General features: G+C 42.3%; 1 protein-coding gene across 1 annotated transcript in view; it reads right to left on the reverse strand.

Moving 5' to 3' along the window:
• The window catches only part of syt9b (synaptotagmin IXb), a 64,497-nt gene extending 47,633 nt beyond the window's left edge, over positions 1-16,864 (reverse strand). The window contains exon 1 of the mRNA XM_080736071.1: positions 16,702-16,864. Coding sequence (XP_080592197.1) covers positions 16,702-16,849 — 148 coding nt within the window. The 5' untranslated portion in view covers positions 16,850-16,864. The remainder of the gene's footprint in view (positions 1-16,701) is intronic.
• Between the last annotated feature and the right edge of the window lie 8,541 nt (positions 16,865-25,405).

Below are 25,405 nucleotides of genomic sequence, written 5' to 3' on the forward strand. Positions count from 1 at the left end.
CACCATATCAAGCCTAGTTTTTTGGTCTACATTTAAACTTTGCAAACTGATCAGTGATTTTGTCCTGATCAATATTTTAGGTTACTTTTGTCTTGATTAAAAGGATAGCAAGACTCTCCTCGCTCATAGCCATAGTTTAAAAGTTAATTTATGCTTTTTTGTGGTGTGGTTCACAGTGAGATTGCTCTCTAGTGCTTTGTGGGAAATGCTTCTTTAGCAGTGCTGTTGTGACAGATGAAGCTCCTCTGCTGAAAGACTGTTCTGCTTGCCTGCATTATGTTCTGTCACTAAAACAATTTAAAGAGCAAATTAGTGATGGAAAATAGTCTGTATTATAACTAGACCGGTGGCCATCGGGCACCAGGAGTCCGGGCCCACACAAGTCTGAAACGGTGCAAGTTGGGTTATGCAATACCCGCTGTATCTGTCTTTCTGTCTGTTTGTGTCCCTTTATCCCCCCTATGTGAGGCATTCCCAAATATTGAGTCCAGGCCAGTAACAAACAACTAGCATCTACATATACTACAAAGAGTGCTAAGTGGGAAGTTTGAAGAGGTGAGTTTTCAGATTGTAGTCCTAACTGGGCCCAGCAAGCATGGTCAGGACCTGGACCGATTGGGGCCAGTCTTGATTGGGGCCAGATCTCGATTGTGGCCGCCAGATCAAGTCAAACCATGACTAGTCAGATCTGGCCTAGAATATCACCTGATTTCAACCAACATAAATCCTGCCCACGAAAACGGACGTCCTGGTTTAATCACTTCTTGGAGTGATGACCTGGTTGTCATAAGGGAGACAAAAGCCTGGGTTTCTGAGGCTAGACATCGCGTGACGTGCATGCTGATTGATTGAAATGTGCGGGAAGTGGTTGCTATGCCCTTGATTGCCTTGAATGTCATCATCAATGTTTTCAATTGAATGCAATCAGCCACCAGGAGCCAGCGAGCACAGAAGTGGGGAGACGTGAACATTTGGGTAGGTTGAAGACCAGGCCTGCTGCGGCATTCTGGATGAGATGTTAATATACTAGAGCTATTCTGCAATGATATTCCAAGCAATCCATCAATGTACAGTGTGCTTATTTTAATTAGAGTACCTGATTTGACAAATGAACCACATACAGTAGGACAGCCACCTCCAGTAATGTACTGGGGAGTCGGGACCAGCTGGGATGAACTGAAAGCTATGCAGAGATGATATATGTGTCCTAACACAATGTATGCCAGTTAGGGAATTCAGCTGAGTTGCTGTAGTTGTTGTACTTTGGGCCATGTCTGTATGTGTTTAATCAAATAGGACATATATTTCACACCCAGTAAGCCACATACAGGGGGAAGCATTGCCCAAAATCCCAAATTCCTTCCTTTTACACCAAATATTGCTGCAGTATGTTCGCCCACAGAATAAGGACGCTGTTCGTGTGGTTAAAGAAGTTAAAAGAAACCAAAAGGTCCAGACAACCCTGTGGATTATTTAATTACTTTACTATAACCTTCTACGCTAAAGTTGTGTTGTTACCTTTTCAAGGTAACAGATCCAGACCTGGTACAGCCCAATGGTGATTAATTGGATCCAGGAGTGCTGCAGTTTCTCACTTTCCCAAAGGAAGCAAGAAGTTTCTTTTAATTAGAAAAGGCCTTGATTATTTTAATTGTCTGTGGTGCAGTTGGTTGTAGTTACACAATGGTCTGAATACGGAAGGATATTGCTTTGTTTTGTCTTGTTTTGTTTGGCATACAAGAAATGATTGGTGGTTTGAAACAATTCAGAGCCAGTCGGGTATTTTTAAAACATTTGGAAAATGTTTTGTGAATTTCGCATGAGAAGACTTTAAATGAGAAGCCAGATGTCTGTCTGTCTCCCCTCATTATTGTTCCTGTTTTTCTCACAGAGACATCTGTCTAGGCTTTCAAACTGAGACCTTTAAGACAGTCAAGAAGCAGTGTACGCTTCTTGAACATGAATAATTCATTGTTGATCAGTTATGATGATTAAGCCTTTGAGAGCAGATTCTGATGGTACGGTTTTAAATATGATTGAAATAATCGCCTCAAGGATCCAATTTAAATTCCACACTGACAATGACATTTGTTGAATGTGTGCAAACATCTTTGGTAACCTTTGTAAAACAAGAATGTGAGAAAGGAATTTAAGAGCATCCCCATTCAACTGAAAGTCAAACAAATTTGCACACAAACAAAGAACACTATTTTCAAACACTGACTGATATGAACGGAGAATGTAAGTGCAATCAACAAATTGTGAAGCGACAGTATACCTGGCTTGCATCACTGGGAAGGACAGAGAATATAATCCAACTGACAGGCACGTCAAAGATAAAACCTTAGGGACTGTGTTATCTTTCCAACAATGTCAATGTTCTTTCCTGATGGAAGTCTTGGCAGTTTTTTTTTTCTTTTCTTAAATTTCTGAAGTGATTCAGGCTTCAAAAGCCTAAATAAAACAGACAAACAGATGGCCTCCTTTTATTGATTTGGTCTAAATCTCCCTTTGATGGGACAGCGTGTAAAAGAAAACATGTTCCCCAGGGCTCACTGATTATCAAGCTATTCTGGAAAGAGGCTGATTGGTATTGAACCTAAGAGGAGGGGTTTAAGAAGAGAATGAGGAAAAGCTACTACCCGTGCTATTTAAGCTGCCCCTGTGGTTTTCTTGTCTTTACCTTTACCTCTCCGTTATATTCAAATCTTCTGACTATAATAAGGTTGATTGCCACGTAGTATTCCGTGTACACGGCACACACTCGTACATGCATCAGCTTTCATCAAATACCGTAGTTGTCTCCTGTCAGGCCCTGGGAGATTTTCCAAGCATCTATGATGACTTATTCATGTCTGTGTGTGTGTGTGTGTGTGTGTGTGTGTGTGTGTGTGTGTGTGTGTGTGTGTGTGTGTGTGTGTGTGTGTGTGTGTGTGTGTGTGTGTGTGTGTGTGTGTGCGTGTATATCCACATGATGTATGAGGATGTAAGTCCTGAACTAGAAACAGGAGATCAGTAAGCAGTGTGAATGCTATCCTCTTTCACAATACACACACGCACTGAACGCAGACCATCAGTGGTGGAAGAGTACCCTGTTTTTTTTTATGTAAAAGTTGCAATACCACAATGTAGAAATACAGTACAATACAGTATCTCTTCAAATATGTATGTTTTTTTGTAAATTAAAGCCCTGCTTCACCATACACATGAATCATTTATAAAATGATAAATACCAAAAGAACAGTTTTTGCCTACAAGGTTTCCATCCGACAACATCGATATGGAGATACAAGGTTTCTGCCCGACAGCGATATGTTGGCTGATTACTGAATTATTGTTTTTCTCTCTCTCGTGCGTGTGTGCGTGCGTGCATGTCTGTCTGTCTGTCTGTCTGTCTGTCTGTCTGTCTGTTTGTTGTGTTGCAACATTAAATTTCGCATTCATTCATCAATGTCACCAAATCAACTGCCAGATGCTCGTAGCTGGAAGAGTTTAGTTCAATTCAAACCAAAGGCATAGGAAACAGGACAAAAAAGCAGAGTTACAATCTGCACTCTGGGTTAGGGTCCCATGTATTTGTGTCCATGCACAAGAGTGTTCATTTAACAGTCTGTCAAAGTTAAAACTTTCCTTAATCTTTCTTTAGTCAACTGACAGCTCACAGTTATGGATACCCTACAAAACCATGAGAGTCAACGTAACTCTGAGAGTAAAAAATCACACTCGTGTGAACTGAGCGGTGGTGTGTGTGTGTGTGTGTGTGTGTGTGTGTGTGTGTGTGTGTGTGTGTGTGTGTGTGTGTGTGTGTGTGTGTGTGTGTGTGCAACAGCGCCCCTCCCTTAACATGTGTGGTCAGAAAAGGTTACTGCAGGCTACGGACACGGAGACAGACAGACATACATACCCACACACACGGCCACGTATAGGAGCGTTGTGACCACCGCTCAAAAAAGATGCTTTATAGGTGTAATATTATCATGCAATGTGCGTTTAGTGTGGCAGCAGCAATATTGAATATCCTGGAGTCATGCATGACAGCAGCATTATGTCACTTCCTGATGTTTGAGAGAAACACAAGACCTTAGAGCAGAAAGGTCAGAATATCACATGTCAGTGAAAACATCCAATGCCTTTCTAAACTCGACATGTTGTTCAGTGTTTAAATATGAATTGAAGATAATTCATAACTGTTGAGGGGGGGGGGGGGTATTGTTATTCTGAATGAACAGGTTTACAAGGATTCCAACACCATACCGGCCTCCAGGTTTGGTCTAGTTTCCCAAACAGTGTGTTGGGACCCATTTCTGTTGTGTAGTGAGTATTTCATTCCAAAATTGTTATTGCGACCGTAGGTCGCAGTTTACTATCAGAACCGTCACAGCTTGTCCGTGTCTGTCCGGACTGTGACATCACTGTGATGTCAGGGGAAACACAATCATTATGATTATATATATGGGCATTATTTTATGCCCATATATGGAGATCCACAGACGAGGTAAAGTTACAATGGTTACCAGGTAAACAAACGCTTGCGGCGGGTGCTGGTGAAAGACGCTGGCCACGTACGTCATGACGCAACACGCACGGAAGCAAAACGGCGCGTCCATGCGCCATTGACTCCTATTCTATGCTGATGCATCTCTGAATAAGGTGCAAATAACGCGGAAAGGCTGAGGGCCGCTCTTTTTCAGATCGACACTCATCCGTGATGGTCAGCCCCGGTTAAGATTTTAGTTTCGCAACCGTATTGTCAGATCACACGCACAAAGCTTCCGGGGCTCTTCAAAATAAAGCGTAAGTGAATGGCGCTCTGGCACTCTAGAATTTTCAAAACAATAGCAGCCCATGTGTTAAACTAGGGGCATACGCATAGTCGCATACCCATTAAACATTATAGGCTAAAGATTAAAGCAAGTGTGCGTGCCTGCGCGCGTGCGTCTATGCATGTGCGTGCAGGCTAGACCATCGGTCCACTGCGCTCGGTATGATGGCAGGAGAAGGCTATGAATATCTCTCATTCTCACTGGAGATAAGCTTTACTTCTTGGTTGAGCAGTCACACACACACGCAAACACACGCGCACGCACACACACACGCACGCACGCACACACACACACACACACGCACACACACACACACTCACACACACACACACACACACACACACACACACACACACACACACACACACACACACACACACACACACACACACACATGCACGCACACATTTGTGCCTGACCAGTGCCCATTCCATCTGATGCTCTGATTAATGACCAAAACAGGGCAAAATCATCATGCACCTGTAGCCGATCCATATGGTGTCACTCATCGATGTCACACACAACGTGCAGATAGTGTACAACATAATAAATATAACGTTTTCAACCTGAAGTTCACAATGCATGTGTGACACTGTCATACAGCACAGTATAAAATAGGGCAGTGGCTCTCAAACTTTGACAGTGTACAATGTACACTGTCAAAGTTACAGACTTGTAAGGGCCAATTTAGACCCCCCATAAAGGAACCTAAAAGCCCCTTTTCCACTGGCCCAACACCACACCACACCACTCCACACCACACCGCCCACTTGTGTCAGGTTTTCCACTACAAGGACCTGGGTAGAGTGGTGTGAAAGTGGTACTAAACATGGTACTAAAAAGTATCCAATCTAGAGTAGGTCTGAGCTAGGCCAAACAGGGCCAAACTCATCATAATGACTGATCACTCACTGACTTTTCATTTTGACCAGCAGGATATAGTTGTAATACATGATAATAGATTCTATTGTGTTATAACAACTATTATAATCTATTATAGTGTATTATAATTATCATAGTAATACATTAATACTTTATAGTGTATTATAATCACAGTTATAATCCATTATAGTGTATTATAATTTAGGATAGTTGTAATAAAAATGTACATTGTATTATAATCACAGTTAACACTTGGGAGGCCAAACTCGTTCAGTAACGAGTTAAGGCCACTAGGTGTCACCACGACAAACTCGTCCCTGAACGAGACAACGAAGGGTTAACTGTACGTGCTGCTGCCTGCCCTCTGAATGACCCGAGTCCATACGTCACCCCGTAGCAGAGAGAGAGAGAGAGAGAGAGAGAGAGAGAGAGAGAGGGAGAAAATGGTGGAGGCTGGTTACATTGATTTCCATTCTACTCTGAAACATAAAAAGGGCTTTATCTCTGAATGAGGTGAAAAGAACGCCAGGGAAGCAGAGATCTGATTATTTTCACGGCGACACTATAACGCGATGGTCGGCTCCCGTTTGGATTTTAGTTTCGCAAGCTTTTGTAAACAAAGGGATTATCTTCCTCAATCGTCAGTGGACACCCACGTGCACACGCACAAAGCTTCCGAGGCTCTTCAAAATAAAGCGTGAGTGAACGGCGGCAGCAGCAACAGCTAGAAATGTTATAAACCTGAGCAGCCCATGTGTTAAAAGGGTCAATTTGTTTCTTACCGATAGGGGTGCTTTTGTGTAATGGAAAATGTAGATATTTTTATGTGGTGCGGTGTGGTGTGGTGTGGTGTAGTGTGGTGTGGTGCTAAAGCTGCAGTCGAAAAGGGGCTAAAGAGTCCCTAAAATCCACTTTGATTAAGGGCATTCATTTATGAGAATAAAAAGAACATTAAACGATGAAGATAAGGTTTCTGCCCGACAGCAATGACATACTGTAAATATAAACCTACATTACTCCTATAAAGGCTATTGGCCATGTTGGGGAATCACAATTTGGTGATCCAGTTTGACTAAGGCCAAATTCTCATAATATAATTCGGTTTAGTCGTGCAAATGGGAGGGGTGAAGTTGCTACATTCTTGCATATTTAATTGATACGTTTGCGCTCGCACTGCACATTGTCATCCGAAACAAGGAATCGTCCACGTCTGTCCATTGGACATGTATGTATCCAAGCTGCATAATATAATGCCTCCTCCATCTCCCTGTGTTTATTAATTCTTCAAGTTAAAGTTCAACTCACAATGTAACTGCAGGACCGCCGCAAAATTGCAGCGCAGGCGTTAGCCTATTTATCTGCGGTTGACGGTCGTAAACGGACGATCAAAAAATAAAACCAGCGGCGCCCGGAGGGACTCGCAAAATCTACCAGCAATAAAGCAGACAGCAAATACTTTAGCAAGATATGAATATTTACGAAGAGGAGAACGTCTCTCTCTCTCTCTCTCTCTCTCTCTCTCTCTCTCTCTCTCTCTCTCTCTCTCTCTCTCTCTCTCTGCCCCTCGTCTTGGCTGCCCTCCGCTGGCTCCCTCTCTGCGCTCCGCGCAAAGCGTTTCCATTTGGACACGATTTGGCACAGAGAGCGACAGAGAGAGCACGCGCGCGAGCAATGGCGAGAGACCCACACATCGGCCTATATTATATTAGGCCTATAGCCTATAATATACAAGTGACTCCAGTGGCACTTTCCTTTTATCTAACTTTGAGCAACTCCTCACAAATAATACATCATGTGCGATCGAGGGAGCGGTGATCAGAAATTAAATCAATGAGGGGAGGAGGCGGCCAGAATGGTCAGAAATCTAATGAGAGCGGACGGTCTGGAGGGGGATTTAACCTTTTATAAATAACTATGGATTTAACCCGCACATGGCTCTATATTGCCTGTATTTGAGACGGATGGATTCACACCAACAGTGAAGCGTTTGCTGTAGCGAATCGAAACCACCGTTTTTTTGTGGATTTGCATTCGTTTCTTTGTTTCGAAAAAGAATACGGATGCATCTTCACACATGCCCAAACGTTGTGTATTTTCCAACAATACGTTAGAGGATTTGTTTTAATCGCAATAAAACGTGCCTGTGTGAATGCCGCCTAACAACACATTGAGCACACCGACCCCTCACTCCACTCCTCATTAAAATACTTCATGATAATGATATGAAATGCTATTACAGCCGACTGCAGTGGTCAGGGATGTGCTCATTTGGCCTAGTTCATTGTTTCCAGTTGCTGTTTATTGTGTTATTGTTTACACACTGAAACAGATGTATTTCTGGTGCTGATCAAGGCCCTTGTGTCTCTCAGGGGGTTGTTCATTTCTGGCACACTACACCCATCATAGACCAAGAACAGAGGGTAGAGTCAAATCACACTACACCCATCATAGACCTAGAACAGAGGGTAGAGTCAAATCACACTACACCCATCATAGACCTAGAACAGAGGTTAGAGTCAAATCGCACATAGTACAGTTTTAAATACCAATGATTCTATGTCATGATAATTGAAAAACCCAACTAATCAACCTGTACACATGTCGTGCGATAACGTTGCATTGCAAAAATAGGTGATTGTCAACGATACGCTGCATTGCTTTGAAAATGTTTTAATTTAACCTTTATAAAGACAGAAGAACATTGTAAAAAAATCTATTTCTTATTTTCAATGCCTGGTAAAAAGGCAAGGTCTTTAGAGGGAGAGGGGGGTAAGCAAAAAAAAGGAAAGAAAGTAAACTAGAAGCAGTGCTTTTCCGAGCACAGGTCTCCACCAGGTCAGGTAGGTTAGTGTGGCCTCCTGGTGGCGCGGAGAAAAGGGTGCCATGTCTTCTTCGGCCTTCTACGGCAATCGGACACTGCATTCATGATTTGAGGCATTTTGTTCCAAAAAAGCGTTTTGCTAAAGTTGACCTGCTGTTGGCGCTATAACAGGCCAATCTGGAAAGGGTGGCATTTGTTCCTCGAGCTAGTGGGAATGTGTGTGCAAAGTTTTATGGAAATCGCACGCTGCGGCATTTGGTTCAAAACATACCAATGTTAGCCAAATGTAGGATGGAATATGAAATATCGGACAGATCTGTCGTGATCACATCATCACATGACTAGATACTGTGCACCGATTTGCGTGATTTTCTGATTAAAGTAATATTTAAAAAAAAATGTTTTACAGAAGTCTGCCTCCTGGTGGCGCTATAAAAGGCACATGTTAAAAATGCAGGGCAAAGGTTTTTCCAAAGCCTCTAGGGAGTGCGCATACAAAGTTACATGTTAAAATACAAAACAACCTGTTATGTATAGCGCCACCATGAGGCTGATTTGAACATTTTGGCATTTCTTCCTCAGCCTAGTGGGAATGTGCATTCACAATTTCACAAAATGTCCACACTCTGTTCATGATTTGAGGCATTTTGTTCAAAACTGACAAATCCTGCAAACTTTGGAAGCCAATCTTTGGACAAAATCTGTAGGAGTTCTGTCAAAAAAAAGTTTTTGACAGAACTCAAAAACAGTGGTGGCACTAGAACAGGGCCATGTGAAAAATGTGGGGCAGAGGTTCTGAATTGGCATCCAGGGAGTGTGTGCACAGTTTGGCAGCGACCAGGCCAATGGCTCCGGACACATGGACAAACTGACGGACGGACGGACGGACGGATGGACGGACGGACGGACGGACGGACAGACAGACAGACAGGGTGTAAAACATAGTCTCGGACATGCCTTTCGGCCTGGCAGAAGTTGCAGGCAGTTAAAACAAAACAATATTATAAATCAGAGTAACAAGAATATAAATAAGCTAAATAATATTAAAAAAAAACAAGCAAAAATAAACGCAAGCTGCAATGCGTTGTGAGCCTGCAGATCTGCTATTTTTGCTATTTTCTCCTATAGTGCCCATAAAAGGGGGATTCCAGGTTGAAAGAGTTCTACCAACCAATATTTTGAATGCATGAGATATACCGGTAAATCTGCGGGTTATTGTCTGGCCGCATTATCATGAAGAGGATATTAGGCGGAAGATGGCGATCCTTATGGACAATTTATTCTCCTTCACGGGGCGTATGAAACCTGCTTTAAAACAGACAGGGAAGAGGCCCCAAGGCAGGCCAGGCCAGGCCGTCTCATTAAACTCCTATATGTCCTCTTTCCTCCAGGGAGGCGGGTGTTGTGTACAGCTCAATAAAGCTACAACAGCCATGTCAAGCAGTGGGTCAATACGGGACAATAACGGGAGGTGAGGGGCCAGGCGGATGTGGAGCTTAAGGGCCAGCAGCAAGCAACACAGTCAGATCCTCTGTGCTCACGTAGCTCCAAGAGTGAGTGTATAAATGGCCCCAAATGTGCAGGGACAATGTGCCCTGGAAACCCCTTCCATCAAGTGCTTTGAAGGAAGAGAGGATGCGGTATGTGATGTAATGCCTCCGGGGCCTGCTTATGAATACAGTATCTGCCATTCTAACAGATGGAAGAGAGGAGAATGTGTGAATTCAGTGATGTATACAGTGCAGGGGGATGGGGAGGGGAGGGGGGTGCGAGTGAAGGCTTATGACTGATTTATATAGGCTACTTGGTTGTGCATAGTGTCGTGCACCAACAATTGAACAACAGACAATCTAAAGGCTCAGAATGTTCTCTAGTGAAACTCCTTATGAGCTTGTAGATCGGCTATTTGCAGCTATTTTCGGTTCACAACACCGGCACCAGCCAAGTTTAAATTATGCCTTAGAAGGTAGAAGGTAAAGAGATACACGATAAAGTCCTGGGTGTCAACTTAAACATTGTTGCGTTGTATTTTTTTATTTTCTGTATCTCTGCTGCCCAAGTTGACCTGTTTACTATACAAAAAAAATAAAAAAAAAAGTTAAAAAAAAAATAAAGGTGTGTTTAAGTGACAAAATGCTTTTTGTTAAAGACCATGGTGAAATGAAAAATATGTTTTAGACACTTTTAGAGCATACCCGTGGTCATCATATGGGCAGAAACATACAGGCTTCCGTTTCGAGGACTGCCCATTGGTCCGAAGGTTCATTAGTCCGAAGGTTCATTAGTCCGAATTCAGTTAGGGTTACTGAGGTTAGGGTTAGGGTTTGAGTTAGTGTTAGGCATAGTATTCTTAACAAATTCGGACTAATGAGCCTTCGGACTAATGAACCTTCGGTCCAATGGCATGGCACCTTCCGTTTCAGACTGATACTTCAAAATAAAACGACCGAAAAAGCCATTTCAGGACTTTAAAAGGTTTAAGCACTATATTCTGGTAGCTGGCCTAATCATTGCTAAGAGTGTCTGTTCAGCATCAGGAGCGTCCCCATCTCTCCACCTCTTTAATAAACTACAATTGCCAATTAGGAAAGAGTACCCATTCATCATCTTAAATGTTATAGTGTTCCAGTTCCAATTTTGTCCGCTCATTTCTTTGTGTAATCACCTCCAATTTAACTTGTTTAATCTGTATCCTGTTTGGATACTCTCTCTTGGATGTTGTTTGAATCATTAGGAATTCAAGTCGACATGTTGACTTGCCTCTGTGCGGGCATTTGATTGATGTTTTAGGGTCAGAGTTCCAATGAAGATGCTAAAGCTGGGAAGAAGCCTTGTGAGTTGATATATTTTTTTAGACCCTTTAACACTTCAAGTGCTGTCTCAGTGGGGACTTGTTAGGATAATTGTGGGCTCGCCTAAAGGCGAGCACACGTATGTTATCTTCATTATTTATTTCTATACTAGTCAGTATCCTAAAACTTTGGCGCGCTTCATCTCTTAAACGCTTACACCTTTCAACACCATTCAAATTTTTATGTGTTCAGCTTACTGAGGACAAGTGTGCGTGTATTTTTCTTTTTGAAATGTTTTGTAGTATAAATATAAAAAAATAAAAATGTTTAACTTTAAGCACCCAATGCATTTCCAATGGGTTTAGTAGAGTGGAGAGAAGGATAATAGACCCATGTTTATGTTAAGGCGCTGTGGCTGCAGTGTTCACACTTCAGATATGCTATCTATATCATTGCGTTCACACAGGTCTGCTCTCTGATTTGATCCAAATGTCTAAGCTGTGTGATGTATAAAACTATAGTTATAGTTAAAACTATAAATAAATGTCCCTCTCCACTCTACTGATTACACAGCTGTGATCAAGAATCAAGTCCGGGCGATGGGATGTAAATCCCATAGCCATATATCCTAGAGCCCGCAGGGACAGTCAGCCATATTAGTGGTTGTTGTTGGTTGTCAGGGAGATATCAAAACCAATGCATTTCCAAGTCAGATCCACAAACACAATAAAAGCCATGCTCCACTCCTCAGTCTGGAGTGGCCACATAGAAGAACGCCTTGGTTATAGACATAGTGGAGGACAGATGTGATCTGGGATTGTTAGCCTACAGTATATGCACTCAATATACTCCACTACAGTTGGAGTCCATTTGACAGTTGCTGGTTCCCAAACACAGAATCAAAAATGTAGATCTAGAACACATAGAATATGTACAGTACAGTAAGGTTCAGTAGAGTACAGTAAAAGTACAGTAAGGTTCAGTAGAGTACAGTAAAGTACAGTAAGGTACAGAAAGGTACAGTACAGAAAGGTACAGTAGAGTACAGTACAGTAAGGTACAGTAAAGTACAATACAGTACAGTAAGGTACAGTAGAGTACAGTAAAGTACAGTAGAGTACAGTAAGGTACAGTAGAGTACAGTAAAGTACAGTATAGTAAGGTACAGTAGAGTACAGTACAGTAAGGTACAGTACGGCACAGTAGAGTACAGTACAGTATAGTACAGTAAGGTACAGTAGAGTACAGTAAAGTACAGTACAGTAAGGTACAGTACAGTAAGGTACAGTAGAGTACAGTAAAGTACAGTAAGGTACAGTACAGTAGAGTAGAGTAAAGTACAGTACAGTAAGGTACAGTAAGTTACAGTAGAGTACAGTAAAGTACAGTAAGGTACAGCAGAGTACAGTAAAGTACAGTACTGTAAGGTACAGTACAGTACAGTAGTGTACAGTAAAGTACAGTAAAGTACAGTAACGTACAGCACAGTACGGTACAGCAAGATACAGTAGTGTACAGTAAAGTACAGTACAGTAAAGTACAATACAGTACAGTACAGTAAGGTACAGTAGAGTACAGTAAAGTACAGTAGAGTACAGTAAGGTACAGTAGAGTACAGTAAAGTACAGTATAGTAAGGTACAGTAGAGTACAGTACAGTAAGTTATAGTACGGCATAGTAGAGTACAGTACAGTATAGTACAGTAAGGTACAGTAGAGTACAGTAAGGTACAGTACAGTAAGGTACAGTACAGTAAGGTACAGTACAGTACAGTAAGGTACAGTAGAGTACAGTAAAGTACAGTACAGTAAGGTACAGTAGAGTACAGTAAAGTACAGTAAGTTACAGTAGAGTACAGTAAAGTACAGTAAGTTACAGTACAGTACAGTACAGTACAGTAAGGTGCAGTACAGTATAGTAAGGTACAGTACAATACTGTAGGGTACTGTACCTTACAGTACCTTAAAGTATCCTATTTGTTGGGTTGGAATCGAGCCCACACTGTTTCGAAGGAACAGTATTTCTAGTTGATTATAATATCTGTCTCTGTTAATGTATTTAATATAGTATAGACACCACTCTCAATGTTAAATGTCAAGGGCATTCTGTTCTGTGCATATATCAGTGATCAATTATTATGCCTTGTATTCAGAGAAACATGATTATTGATCACTGGACATTCATCTTGTATGCAGACTTTTGAATACAGAAACAGAAACGGATGTTAACACTGTGTGGACTCTTTTCTTGTGTGCAGAGTACTTTTAATCTTTTGGGGTTTATTCTTGGTCCAATCACTATCTAGGGTAAATAAGTGAAAATCACCCATCAATATACCTGAAGAAGTGCATTTTAGTGCAGTTTCTAAAGAGCTGGAGAGACAGGGAGACTCCTCTGAACAAACATTCTATATGCATTCTATGTTGTGCTTCTCTCTCTCTCTCTCTCTCTCTCTCTCTCTCTCTCTCTCTCTCTCTCTCTCTCTCTCTCTCTTAAATTAATTATTTATTTTTGTGTCAGCATGTTGGCACTGGAAAAAGTGTTCTTTAAATTGCGTCTGGATAATCCCATAAGGGATGGGCTGTGAAAGGCAGCCAGACACGAATTCATTCATTCGTTCATTCATTCATTCATTCATTCATTCATTCATTCATTCATTCATTCATGCATTCATTCATTCATTCATTCATGCATAGGGTGGAACTGTAAGGTATACATGTAAAGTGAATTGAGACAGCAATTGAATTGAATTGAATTGAATTGAATTGAATTGAATTGAATTGAATTGAATCGACTTATATCAACGAGTATTATTAGAATATGGAGCTATTTAACACTTATTTTAACAAATAAATATAACTTAACTCTGAGCGTGTACATATTGAACCAAATTAGACCCATAAGCATCTATTTGGTCGACTATCAACAGTATTTGTAGATTTGGTGCTCTGAGTTACAAATGAGTAAGGGTCCTTATGCTTATTTGTGCACTCACAGAGTTAAATGAACACTCAGGAGGAAGGAGTGAAGAGAAAGAACATGAGCTCTTTCATAAAATCTCTGGTGGCTCAAACATTCCAAACCAAATATCCAATAATGTCCATGTTGCCTGGCAACAACAACACCGGCATAATTGAATGTGTAATGATACCTAGCCACTTAGTCATCAACTTTTAATCAATCCAAGGACTCTGAAACCAAGGGATGGAAGTGTTTGCTGCTGTGTAACAAGAAGGGGTTTAATAACATCATGGCTTCCATGTGGATCTGCATGGGACTATTATTATATGTGTCCAGTCTATGATGTCAGTCATCTGTAACTTGTCTACACCAGATCTCTGGGTCTCAAACTTTCAAATTTCAAGGACTCCCAGTTTGGTTTGCATAAGGCCACAGACCCCCATAACTCTCAGAGTTACAGAGTGATAACTGTCCATTTGGTTCTTCTTCACTATCAACCATTGATTTAGCTGATTGATAGTGAAGAAGGAACCCCCTCAAGGACGGATGGGGGTTCCCGGACCCAACTTTGAGAACCACTGGTCTATAAGTATGACTTGGGCATGGTCTCAGTCTGATCCGACTGCCATTGACTTCATCGGCTCGCCTCTTACAGAGCCACGCTATACAAACTGACCCTTATACAGGGACCCCTGTGGGTTCATTTCAACTCTCTCAAAGTTAAATTAACATTTTGCAGTGTATACAGTGGCCCTGCTCTTCTCCTCTGCTCTGCTCTGTGGGGATGGCTGTTTGTCAGGGGCGTCGCACCAGATTCTGGGCCCTGGGTACAAGGATTCACTGGATTATTTTGTGCTTTTAACTTTTGAAAAATATCAGATATACAAGCTCACAGCACGGCACCGAGTGCCGCGCTGCGAGCTTGTAGATCTGCTATTTTTGAAAAATCATGAAAATTTGTCCAAGTCTTTCCTTCTAAGGGTTGAAAAACCTATGTTTCTATCTCAGTGGTACTCAAACCTTTTCATGTGAAGGACCCCCAAAATGATATATGTTTGGTCACGAACACCCTTCTCCAAAATATTTAGTTCCAGGGACCTCCCCAGAAGCAAGATTGAAGTTACAAATGTTACTTAAAAAAAATACATATATTCAAAGATTTGCAAACATTTTCACGACTTTTCAAAAATAGCAGATATACAAGCTCGCAGCGCGGCACTCGGTGCCGCGCTGTGAGCTTGTATATCTGCTATTTTTCAATAGCTAAAGTATAAAATAATGAAGGCCCCTCCACCTTGGGCCCTAGTAACTCAGCCCCACTTTCCCCCCACCCCATTGTGACGCCCCTGCTGTTTGTTGTGGATAGAAGTGCTACAGAGGGCTACAGTATATGGAGCAGCAGTCTAATACAACAGGAAATGGGTCAGGGCTCCTCCTGGGAGCCAATCTGGTAGTCTGAACTTCCTCTTTATCATGCATAATGTATTGTAACATGTTTGAACGGAGCAGCCAGGCCCCGGTCGCTATTATCCAAAACAAACATACGTGACAGACTCACAAACATTCACAGACATGTAACAGCAACTGTAAATATGTGTTTGTACTGTCTTACAAACACATTTATGGCACATTCTGACAATATCAACAGCTGCATACTGTACATGCGTGTGCTTGCGTACATGCATACGTGCCTGTGCGTGGACGCGCGCACGCATGCACACAAGCTTGCGCACGCACACACACACACACACACACACACACACACACACACACACACACACACACACACACACACACACACACACACACACAGGTATAGGCAAAAAGAAAAAGAAAACTGAAAAGAAATAGCAAAATCTTTTCATATGGGAACACATTTCCCAAAAGCAGCTGTTCCTACTCAGCTCAAGAGTCAAGTGTTATGTAAAATTGTCAACTTACAAGTCCAATAACGTTCATAAAGTCAAAAGCCAAATTAATTTGAACAAAATAAATATATCCATCTTGCCCTTTTCATGATCATCTTCAAAGTATAATGGAGAATGTTGGGTGGGGCTGTTGTTTTTTCTGGCATTCTGCTTTTATGGCTTGTTTTTTAGATCCAAATATATGGACTGCTGCAAAATACACACTGAGATTGGAAAAAGCTTGTGGTCTCTGTTGTATACTGTAAGCCTTACAAGCAACAAGCAACAAGTTATTGTAATGTTACCTCAGAGGGGGACAGTGAACTTCATGCAGTTAATTATGCTGGTAGGCTATAGGAAAGATCAAATAAAATGTAATCACTTCACTAGCAGCCTATGATGTAGCTTGGATAACTTATATTAGGGGGAGGGTGGGGTCGTAAATACGTACCCTAATAATAAAATACATTGAGAGGGTAGACTTTGTCGGGTACAAGCAGAAAGCACAGGCTCACCTGAGTCTGTGTATCGTGGTCTTGCCAGGTCCCTGAAGTAATAGATGAAGTCCAGACAGTTGTCGCTCTGCACCTCTCCCTTGGAGCACAGGTCGGAGAGCAGCTCTAGTGCCTTTCGACAAATCTCATCCTCTCTTTCTGCAGGCATTGCCCTCCAGCATCCTTCTGACTGGTCGGGCGCGCCGGCTGATCCCTCTCTCTCTCTCTCTCTCTCTCTCTCTCTCTCACGCACAGTCTTTCACAGGCTCACACACCCTCTATCATAACGCACGGCAAGGAAGGCACACACGGGCAGAATCAAACAGCTCATGCGCTCCAATCTCCTGACATCGGTTTACTTATAATGAGGCGCAACCCGAATTTTCTGAAAGAAGCAGAAATGTTGAGGACCGTCAACTCTTTCCCTTGGACGATTTTAGTTGTGACTAAGTTTTCACAATTCCGAAATTGCGACGTATTACCTCACAATGAACGTTATCAAACAAAATGTATAGGCTATTTGTTTAGTTTAGGAGTTTTCTCTTCTCTTTCGTCCCTCTTTAGCCTACTCCCGAGCGCTGTCCATCGCTGCGTGGTGCTGAATCACTGAGCCAGTGCGCTCCTCCCGGCTGCGCTGGTGTCTTCAATGAAGAGTTGGCGCTCACTTATTTCTGAGCGCACTGAATGGAGACGCAGGAAGTTCCGTGTTCTCCTCCCCCCGTCTGCTCCCAGCCATTCAACCACTGCGCTGACGAGCGCTGTCCCAATTCACTTGATAGGCACGTCAACGAAAGAAGAGCCGTCCAATATCTTATAAACTCTGAGTGAACGAATGAAACCAAATGGACCCGTAATGGTGCATTTGGTTTCATTTGCACCTACACTGACTCTCGGAGTTAGCCCCTAGGCCAAGGGTCTTCAACAGGGGGTCCGGGACCCCTAGGGGGTCCTCAGCGTTACTACAGCGGGTCCTCCAAATGGGTGACGAGCTCCTGAAAGACTGTGTTTTTCTGTGTGTTCAGTGCTGGGTCATAACTGTATGTCAGGTTCTCTGTTGCCAGTGTCTAGTTAAGTCAAGAGTTCAGTTATTGTGAGTGTTTCTTTGAGTTGTATTATTCAATGTCTTTTATTAGTAAACTTAAGTTTGTTATCCTCATCTGCTGTGTTTGTCTGAGTTCCTGCACTTGGGTCCTACAACACCACCAGTTCCTGACATAAATAATGTTAAAGGGGCCTTTCCAAGGTTAAAGGGGCTTTTCAAAATATATATATAAATATTGGTAAATATGGTTTTATACAGGTTTTAGCCTAAGCAACCACTCGGATATTGAAATTTCATGTTCTGTCTGTCTCTTAATTCCAAGCCGTTTCAGATGCAATACCAAAATGCCCTTTGTTGGCAACGGGGCGCTGTCTTTGGGCTAAAATTGAAAAGATACAGAGAATATTAGAGTACCACGATGAGAACCATGAGAACCATGTCATTCGTAATCTTATCTGTATCATTCCAATTTTTACACCACTTTACCTCATGGTTCCACCTCACATATATATATATATATATATATATATATATATATATATATATATATATATATATATATATATATAAACTGCCCCCTTCTCGAGGGGGCCCAATAGGAAATGAGAACCCTGTGACATAGCATGGGGCCGATTTCAAAAGAGTACCGTTCAGACACGCCCATTCAGAAAATCACTGAAATGCCACTCACTTTGCCACTCGATTTGCCACTCACTTTATGCACGTGCATACCCTCTATTCTACTGTTTGTCTGGCTAAGCAGTTAGAGATGGTTATGTCTAGGCAAGGTTTGGTTGGTGTGGTTGTTGACCTATTTCCCAGTCCACCATCTCACAGGGAGATAAATCCTGAACATAATTTATAGTGGAAGTAGGCCCTACAGGGCATGTAACTAACCACTTAGGCACTGCCTTGTATGAAAGAAAGGTTTCCAAAATGAAGTGATATTTTTGCCAATCAGATGCACCTCCTGGCCTGAAGGCGGCGCTACTGTTCCACAAACGAGACCACAGATTGTAGCTTTGGACTTTCGGAGACTTTTATTTTGAAAGGAAACATTTAGGAAACAGGTTTACCAGAAGTAACGCCATTTTTGAGCGGTTGGCTCTGTGCTCACATGAAAACAAAGCAATAAATTCAATGAAAGAAAACACAGTGTATGAGTGCATCCATGTTGTATAAGCACCTGGCTGAGGGCACAAGGTATGTTTTATCCTGCACTACGTTTTGTGGTTTTGATTGTTACTGAGTTAAAGTTATACCATGTAACTTTTTTTATAAAACAAATCTTAAAATGGTCCTAACTGTTAAATCGCTAAAGTTTTAGAACCCCCACTCCGTTATTTTCAGCTTCAAAAGCCTTCTCTTTATATGTTTTCTATGAGCCGTGAGGGGGGGAGAATTCGCGGCAATATGACGTCATCATACTACCGGCCAATCACAGCGAGGGTTATACACTGCCGGCCAATCACAGCGCATCTTGGAGTGGGGTCGCTAGGGCGGCCATATTTGTAGTCTCCCGTGTGTTTCTATACTCGGGTGCACGGTGAAGCTTGGGTGAAGGAGTGTATCTCTGGAATGGCTGAAGGCACAGGAACCAGGGACCCCTCAAAAGATAGATCTCGGCGAGGTGGAGGGAGACGCGGGGGTGTGAGAACCGAAAAACGGCCGAAAGACGCGGACGCGACCGAGGTTTGCTAGAGCTACTGACCACAAGTTGAGCAACTTACACATAGCTTTAATGAGCTGTTGTGTGAACGTCCTTTAGCTGATCTATTTTTAGACTCACAGAAGCCTGGGTAATGTCATAAATAGTTAAATAATTAACGTGAATTTAGATCGGTAATACATACAGCACAGTGCATAATCCTTGTGAGTAAAGGTATATTTCATGTCGCAGGTTGATGCATAATACAAACAATTTCATGGTTGTTAAAACTAAAAGAGATTAAAACAAAGAATACTTTAATTACTTCATTATTGTTGTCAAGAAGTTAAAAGATAAATACTTTACATTTCATTATTATTTTTAAGAAGTTAAAAATTATTGAGCTGTATTTTACAGTATGCTTTTGTCAGATAAGATATTTTTCTGCTACTTATTGTAATTTCTGTTTCTTTTTTCTGCTTTCCCACCTAGCTTTTACGGTGGTTTGGGAACATTAAAACATTCTATAATCATCAGTTGAGAGCTCATCCCTTATAGAGCATCGCAGTTGAAGCCCCACCCCGTCTTCACTCTGGGGTCGAAAGCGTTTTCCTCATTGATTTCTTCCATAGACATTTCATAAAGTATTTATTTAAACGTTTTTAAGCCTCGGACAAAGCCACCTCGGCTGGTGAGGAATCATGACAATATTACATTTTTTTTAATGCAACGATTAATTGGAAAGCTGAAAAAAAGGGCAGGGTACAAGACTGTGTACATCATTATTAAAAAGATTGCGGAAACTACACTCCCAGAATGCATTGCGAATGACACTTGTTTCCTGAAATATATCCCTTAAATCACGCACAGTTTAGTTATCCAGGCCAGCATATGGCCTGACCTGTAGTGATTTTCATCTCTGTGGACGCTCTTATCGTCATCTTTAACATAGTGCATCATATTGTATAAAAAAGACACTCGCTCACGGATTTCTGCTGAAGTGCTATAATCCGCCGGGAAGACAGGGGGCAGTAAGCTTCCGCGGTAACTGCAAGATACATGAAAGAAGAAGAAGCTAGACCAATCACAGACGTCGATTTCACCGGATGTACATTTTTAGCAGTATGGGTAATGCAGTTCTTCTCCGTGCGATCTTGATTAAAACGTGATTTTACTAGAGTTATTGCATACATACTCGGGGGGTTCTACAGGAGTATATAGAACCATTTTACAACCACCAGCCTAGTGGTAAGTGTCCATTGAATTGCTACGACTTTGTGGCTGATAATGAAAAACCCTATGGTGAAAATGAATGGCATGTTTACTTCCAACACCTCACTTCGATGCTCTATCCAGCCAGGGTCGCTTACAGGGCAAGTTATCTAGCTTACCAGAGCTTCCTGCCCTGTATGTTCCATTCTACTGGGTAGACATTTTCGTAGTTAAAATACTTTTCTGTTAAAGTCTGGGAATTGTTGATATAGGCTTGATGATTCGGAAGTGCTGTACATAAATTGGTCTATTTGAGTGAAGGATCAATTATCACCACTCTCACTTTCAATCACTAAAGGTCAGGGCAAGCATCTGGGAGGGTAGGTAGCTAGCTGGTGGTTAGCTAAAGAGATTCTATGACCTCAAACTCACAGATTTGGACATTTTAGAAATTGAGTAACAGGTGTTATCAGGTGTTATTGTGCTGAAATGTCAATTCCTGCCTGATTTCCTCCCCTATATCTAGTTAATAATGTTCGATTTGTTTGTTAAATAGTCGATTTTAGAAGCCCGCCTTGACCCAGTTCAACACCAGTGGGTAAACATTTTCCTGAACGGGCTTGTGTGGCTGCCTTTGACCTTTAATGATGGAAGTAATGAAAAACAAACGATAAATGCCAGCTCTCGGCGGGAAGATAAGCCTTGGTAAATGAGCAAATACACTCCTTCAATCTGTCTGTCTGTGTGTCTCACTGCCATCCTTCTATTTTGTTTATTTTTTAATAGTCAATGTCTAACATAAAAACTGGCATTGTTTTCAAAGCACATTGTGGTTCAAATTAAGTCTGTGGATAGATTCAGTGACTTGGAAGAATTCTTCGATGGCTATGGAGAGAATAAATAACGAGAATAATTATTTAGATATCAGAATAAGAAATACAACTCTTTGCAAGAGACCTTTTGGTGAGTTTACCTAGTATTCTAACTCTTCCATGTACCTGCAATTTTGAGAGCTCGCACAAAAAGGTTTCTCCCACCCTGAAGTGACGATAAAGTTGATTCTGAATTCTTTTAACCTCCCCGTGAACCTCGGTAACACTGACAATGTTTTTGAAAAACACGTTTTTCCAGCAGTCTGTATTGAATTGGATCACTTTGCAGTGTTCAGGTTCAGTTTCTGCCTTAAGCTGCTGATGTACTGTAATAACAGTTGTCAAGAAGTAACAGCATTAGATCAGAGAAGAATTGCTATTGTGTCTGTGTCCTTTCAATGGCAGAGAGATCAAGAGATCACAGGACTGTCAATGTTCAGAGAGGTGAACCCTTTCATGCTCTGTAACCCTGACAACGATCTTACTTAAACAGGTGGTGCCATAGTTTAGTACTTTTTCTGTTTTGAACATGTCTATGGAGTTAACATCTATACTATAATTTTGCGAATGTCTGTCTGAGTGAGTGAGTGTCTGTCTGTCTGTCACAGCGTTTCTCCTCAGTGGCTGGAGCAATTGATCTGAAATCGCATCACCATTAGCATATGAACACACCTGACATAACTGTGAAGCCCGTTTGTCACTTTCACAAATCATATGCTGTATATTAGCATTTTTATGGTGTAACTACTATCTATTCTGCATCTAGCATGAGGCATATCTATTCTGCATCTAGCATGGGGCAACATGTTTAACCAGCTCTGTGTGTGTATGCGTGCGTGTGCGTGCGTGCGTGCGTGTGTGTGTGTGTGTGTGTGTGTGTGTGTGTGTGTGTGTGGGTGGGCGGGGGGGGGGGGGGGGGGGGGGGTGTTGGCTGGCCCTCTTTCAGATGTTGTCATGTAGATCGGTACACAGTATCTCTGTAGCCTTTAAACGAAACGGGTATTTCTTACATTGATGCTCCTACATATTATCATGCAAGCACCAGTTAAAGTTACTTTCCATCCCTCATATACTGTGTGCACAGTGCACACCCCATAACCCACACACTGCACATCATTTCGGAGCTCATATCTTTGAACGGGTAAGGACTAGTTACTCTAATAGATGGTCACTTCCCTGCATGCTCTTTCTCTGCATGTATTTTCTGTCTCTCTCTCCACTGTACCTATCCAATGAAGGCTACGCGAGCTTGTAGATCGGCTATTTTAGGCAAAGGGGTTTAGTGTAGAGGGGAAAAAGAGCAGACTAAGTACAGAGTGAAAGGTCAAGTTTATTAAGTATTGATGGTTCAAGTGGTTAAGTATCTGGAAACACAAATTGACATGAATCCGAAATACACTGTCTGCGCTGTCAAACGATGACGCTATATGGAATCTATTAACAGGTTGTGGGGGTCCCTGCTTCATTCTCTCTCTTGACTAAGGGGTCCTTTGCCTGAAAACATTGAACTATGTAATTTTCGTCTCGTCGGTTGCGTGAAATTACAAGCAAAGTAGAGAGGTGAGAGGTGGAGAAGCTGAAGACGTCATGGGCTTTGGAAAAAGACCCCATGTGACATTACTTAATTTACACAAAGAGTAACAAACTGATGGTTCATCTTACAGAGGTATACTGTAAAATAAATACATTATTGCGACCGTAGGTCGCATTTACTACCAAAACCTCCCCGGGCTGTCTGTCTGTCTGTCTGTCAGTGAGTCAGTCCGTCACACTTTTGCCCTGCTCATATCTCCACAACCGTTGCCCCCATCCATGCCAAATTTTGCACACACACTCCTTGACTGCCAAACTACAACCTCAAAGGACCCCCGGAGCCACAGGGACCCCCAGATGTAAAAAATGACCAAATGTGCTCACACGTCACACGTCACACTTTTTCCCTGCTTATATCTCCGCACCCGTTGACCCGATCCATGCCAGATTTTACACACACACTCCTTGCCTGCCAAACTACAACCTCCAAGGACCCCCGGAGCCCCAGGGACCTGGGGGACCCCCAGATGTAAAAAATGTCCAAATGTGCAAAAATGACCAAATGACCACCCCAACGGGGCTGCTCACGGGGAATTCCCGGGGACCACCGACTCCTGGTGCTCCAGAACGGATGCAAAAGTGGTGGCGCCCCCAGTGGAGGACCCCCTGCCACTGCAGCGCACATAAAATGCCATAACTCGGGCTAGGAGCGTCCGGGAGAGCCGGGGCCGGTACCTATTCGTCCGCCAAGGCAACGCGGAGACCCCACCCCTCATTTCTCACATGGCCCTATTCTAGCGCCACCTTCAGGCCGATTTTTAAAACAAATTTTTGGACACTGCTCCTACAGTTTTTGCCCTAAAATCACGAATATCACTACACAGCATGTCTACACTCATGTCATCAACATGGATCAGGAAGATTTGGGCAAAACACATTTTTGCCCTATTTGTGGAGATAAGCCACCTACGGTCGCTTATCTCCCGATTAGGGAGTCTTACTGGTGTTTGTGTGTACATGCAATATGTGTGTGTACTTCTGTCCATCTCGTGTGTGCGTGTTTGTTCGCACCGGCGCTCGTGCGCGTGTGTGTGTGTGTGTGTGTGTGTGTGTGCGTGTGTGTGCGTGTGTATGCGTGCGTGTGCGTTTGTTTGGCCCATCAGGAGGTCTGCGGAGTCTTTCCAGTGTGGGTGAATTTGGATTAGTGTTTATCCATGAGGAGTCCATTGTGGCTTTGCCAGCACAGCTGCCTGGTAGGAGAACACACAGTGATCTGTTCTCCTTCCACAGAGACCCAGGTGTGTCTTATAAAGGCCTCTACTGATCCACCATGTCAGCTCCCAACCACAGTGAAGCAGTCATAAACAGTGGAGGAAAACATATACTCAGTTGTTGGAGCTGTGTGCAGCTCCCTATACGTGGCTGTGTGGGTCTGTGTGTGTGTCTGTCTGTCTGTGTGTCTGTATGTAGCCTGACTTCGGCGCGTAACTAGTGCCGCACCATTTACGCCACTCGCGCAATATATACATCAAAATGTGCGGCTCGGCCGGGAATGGTGTTCTATTACCTTTCGTTCCGATCCGCCTTACCATGCCGACGTAATCGGCAAAAAACGACGCTTAATTGTCCCCATTGACTTATAATGGGACAATGCAAGAAATCACTTTCAAGTATTTTTCTCTCGTAAACCATAGGAGCTACAGTTTCAAACCTCGGAGAGGAGATTCATAATGATTTTAAGAATGAATCGAAAAATAATTACATCACTCGGCCTCATGGTGGCGCTATAACGGCCCACTTTACGTTTTGCCCCGTAACTCTTGAACCGTAGATCGGAAAATTAAAATTCTTTTTTCCCTGGATTCCTTGGGTCAAGACGCATCTCCCCATATAGGCCACGCCCATTTGCGCCAGGATAGATTTTCCGCCATCTTGAATTTTCTCCAAAACACACTTTTTGCTCCTTTTCCTACATATTTTCTTCAAATGTCACAAAAATCGGTACACATGATCTACACACACACACACACACAATAATAAATATTATTATTGGTCAGCTCAATTAAGAAATGTTTTGTCATGGTCGTTGGGAAGACAAGACTCACAATGGGTTCAGATGGAAGCTAAATTTGTTGACCCAATACCACTGGGCTCTCTTATATTTATAAAACAATTTAATAAAATAAGAAACATAGGTAACTGTTTCACTATATCAAACACATTGCGTGCTTGGAAGGATTGTTCAAAAAAACTTGGTATTATCAGCTGTACAACTTTGCTTTCTCCTATTCTTCATAATCCAGACTTAGAAAAACATTTAACATCAGTTAATATTCAAAGGTGGACTCAGTTGGGGATAAATCAAATTAAAGACTTATTTCACACAAACAAGCAGTTAAAATCATTTATGGATCTAAG

The sequence above is a fragment of the Nannobrachium achirus genome, assembly GCF_963921795.1.
Source record: "Nannobrachium achirus genome assembly, chromosome: 11".
NCBI lineage: Eukaryota > Metazoa > Chordata > Actinopteri > Myctophiformes > Myctophidae > Nannobrachium > Nannobrachium achirus.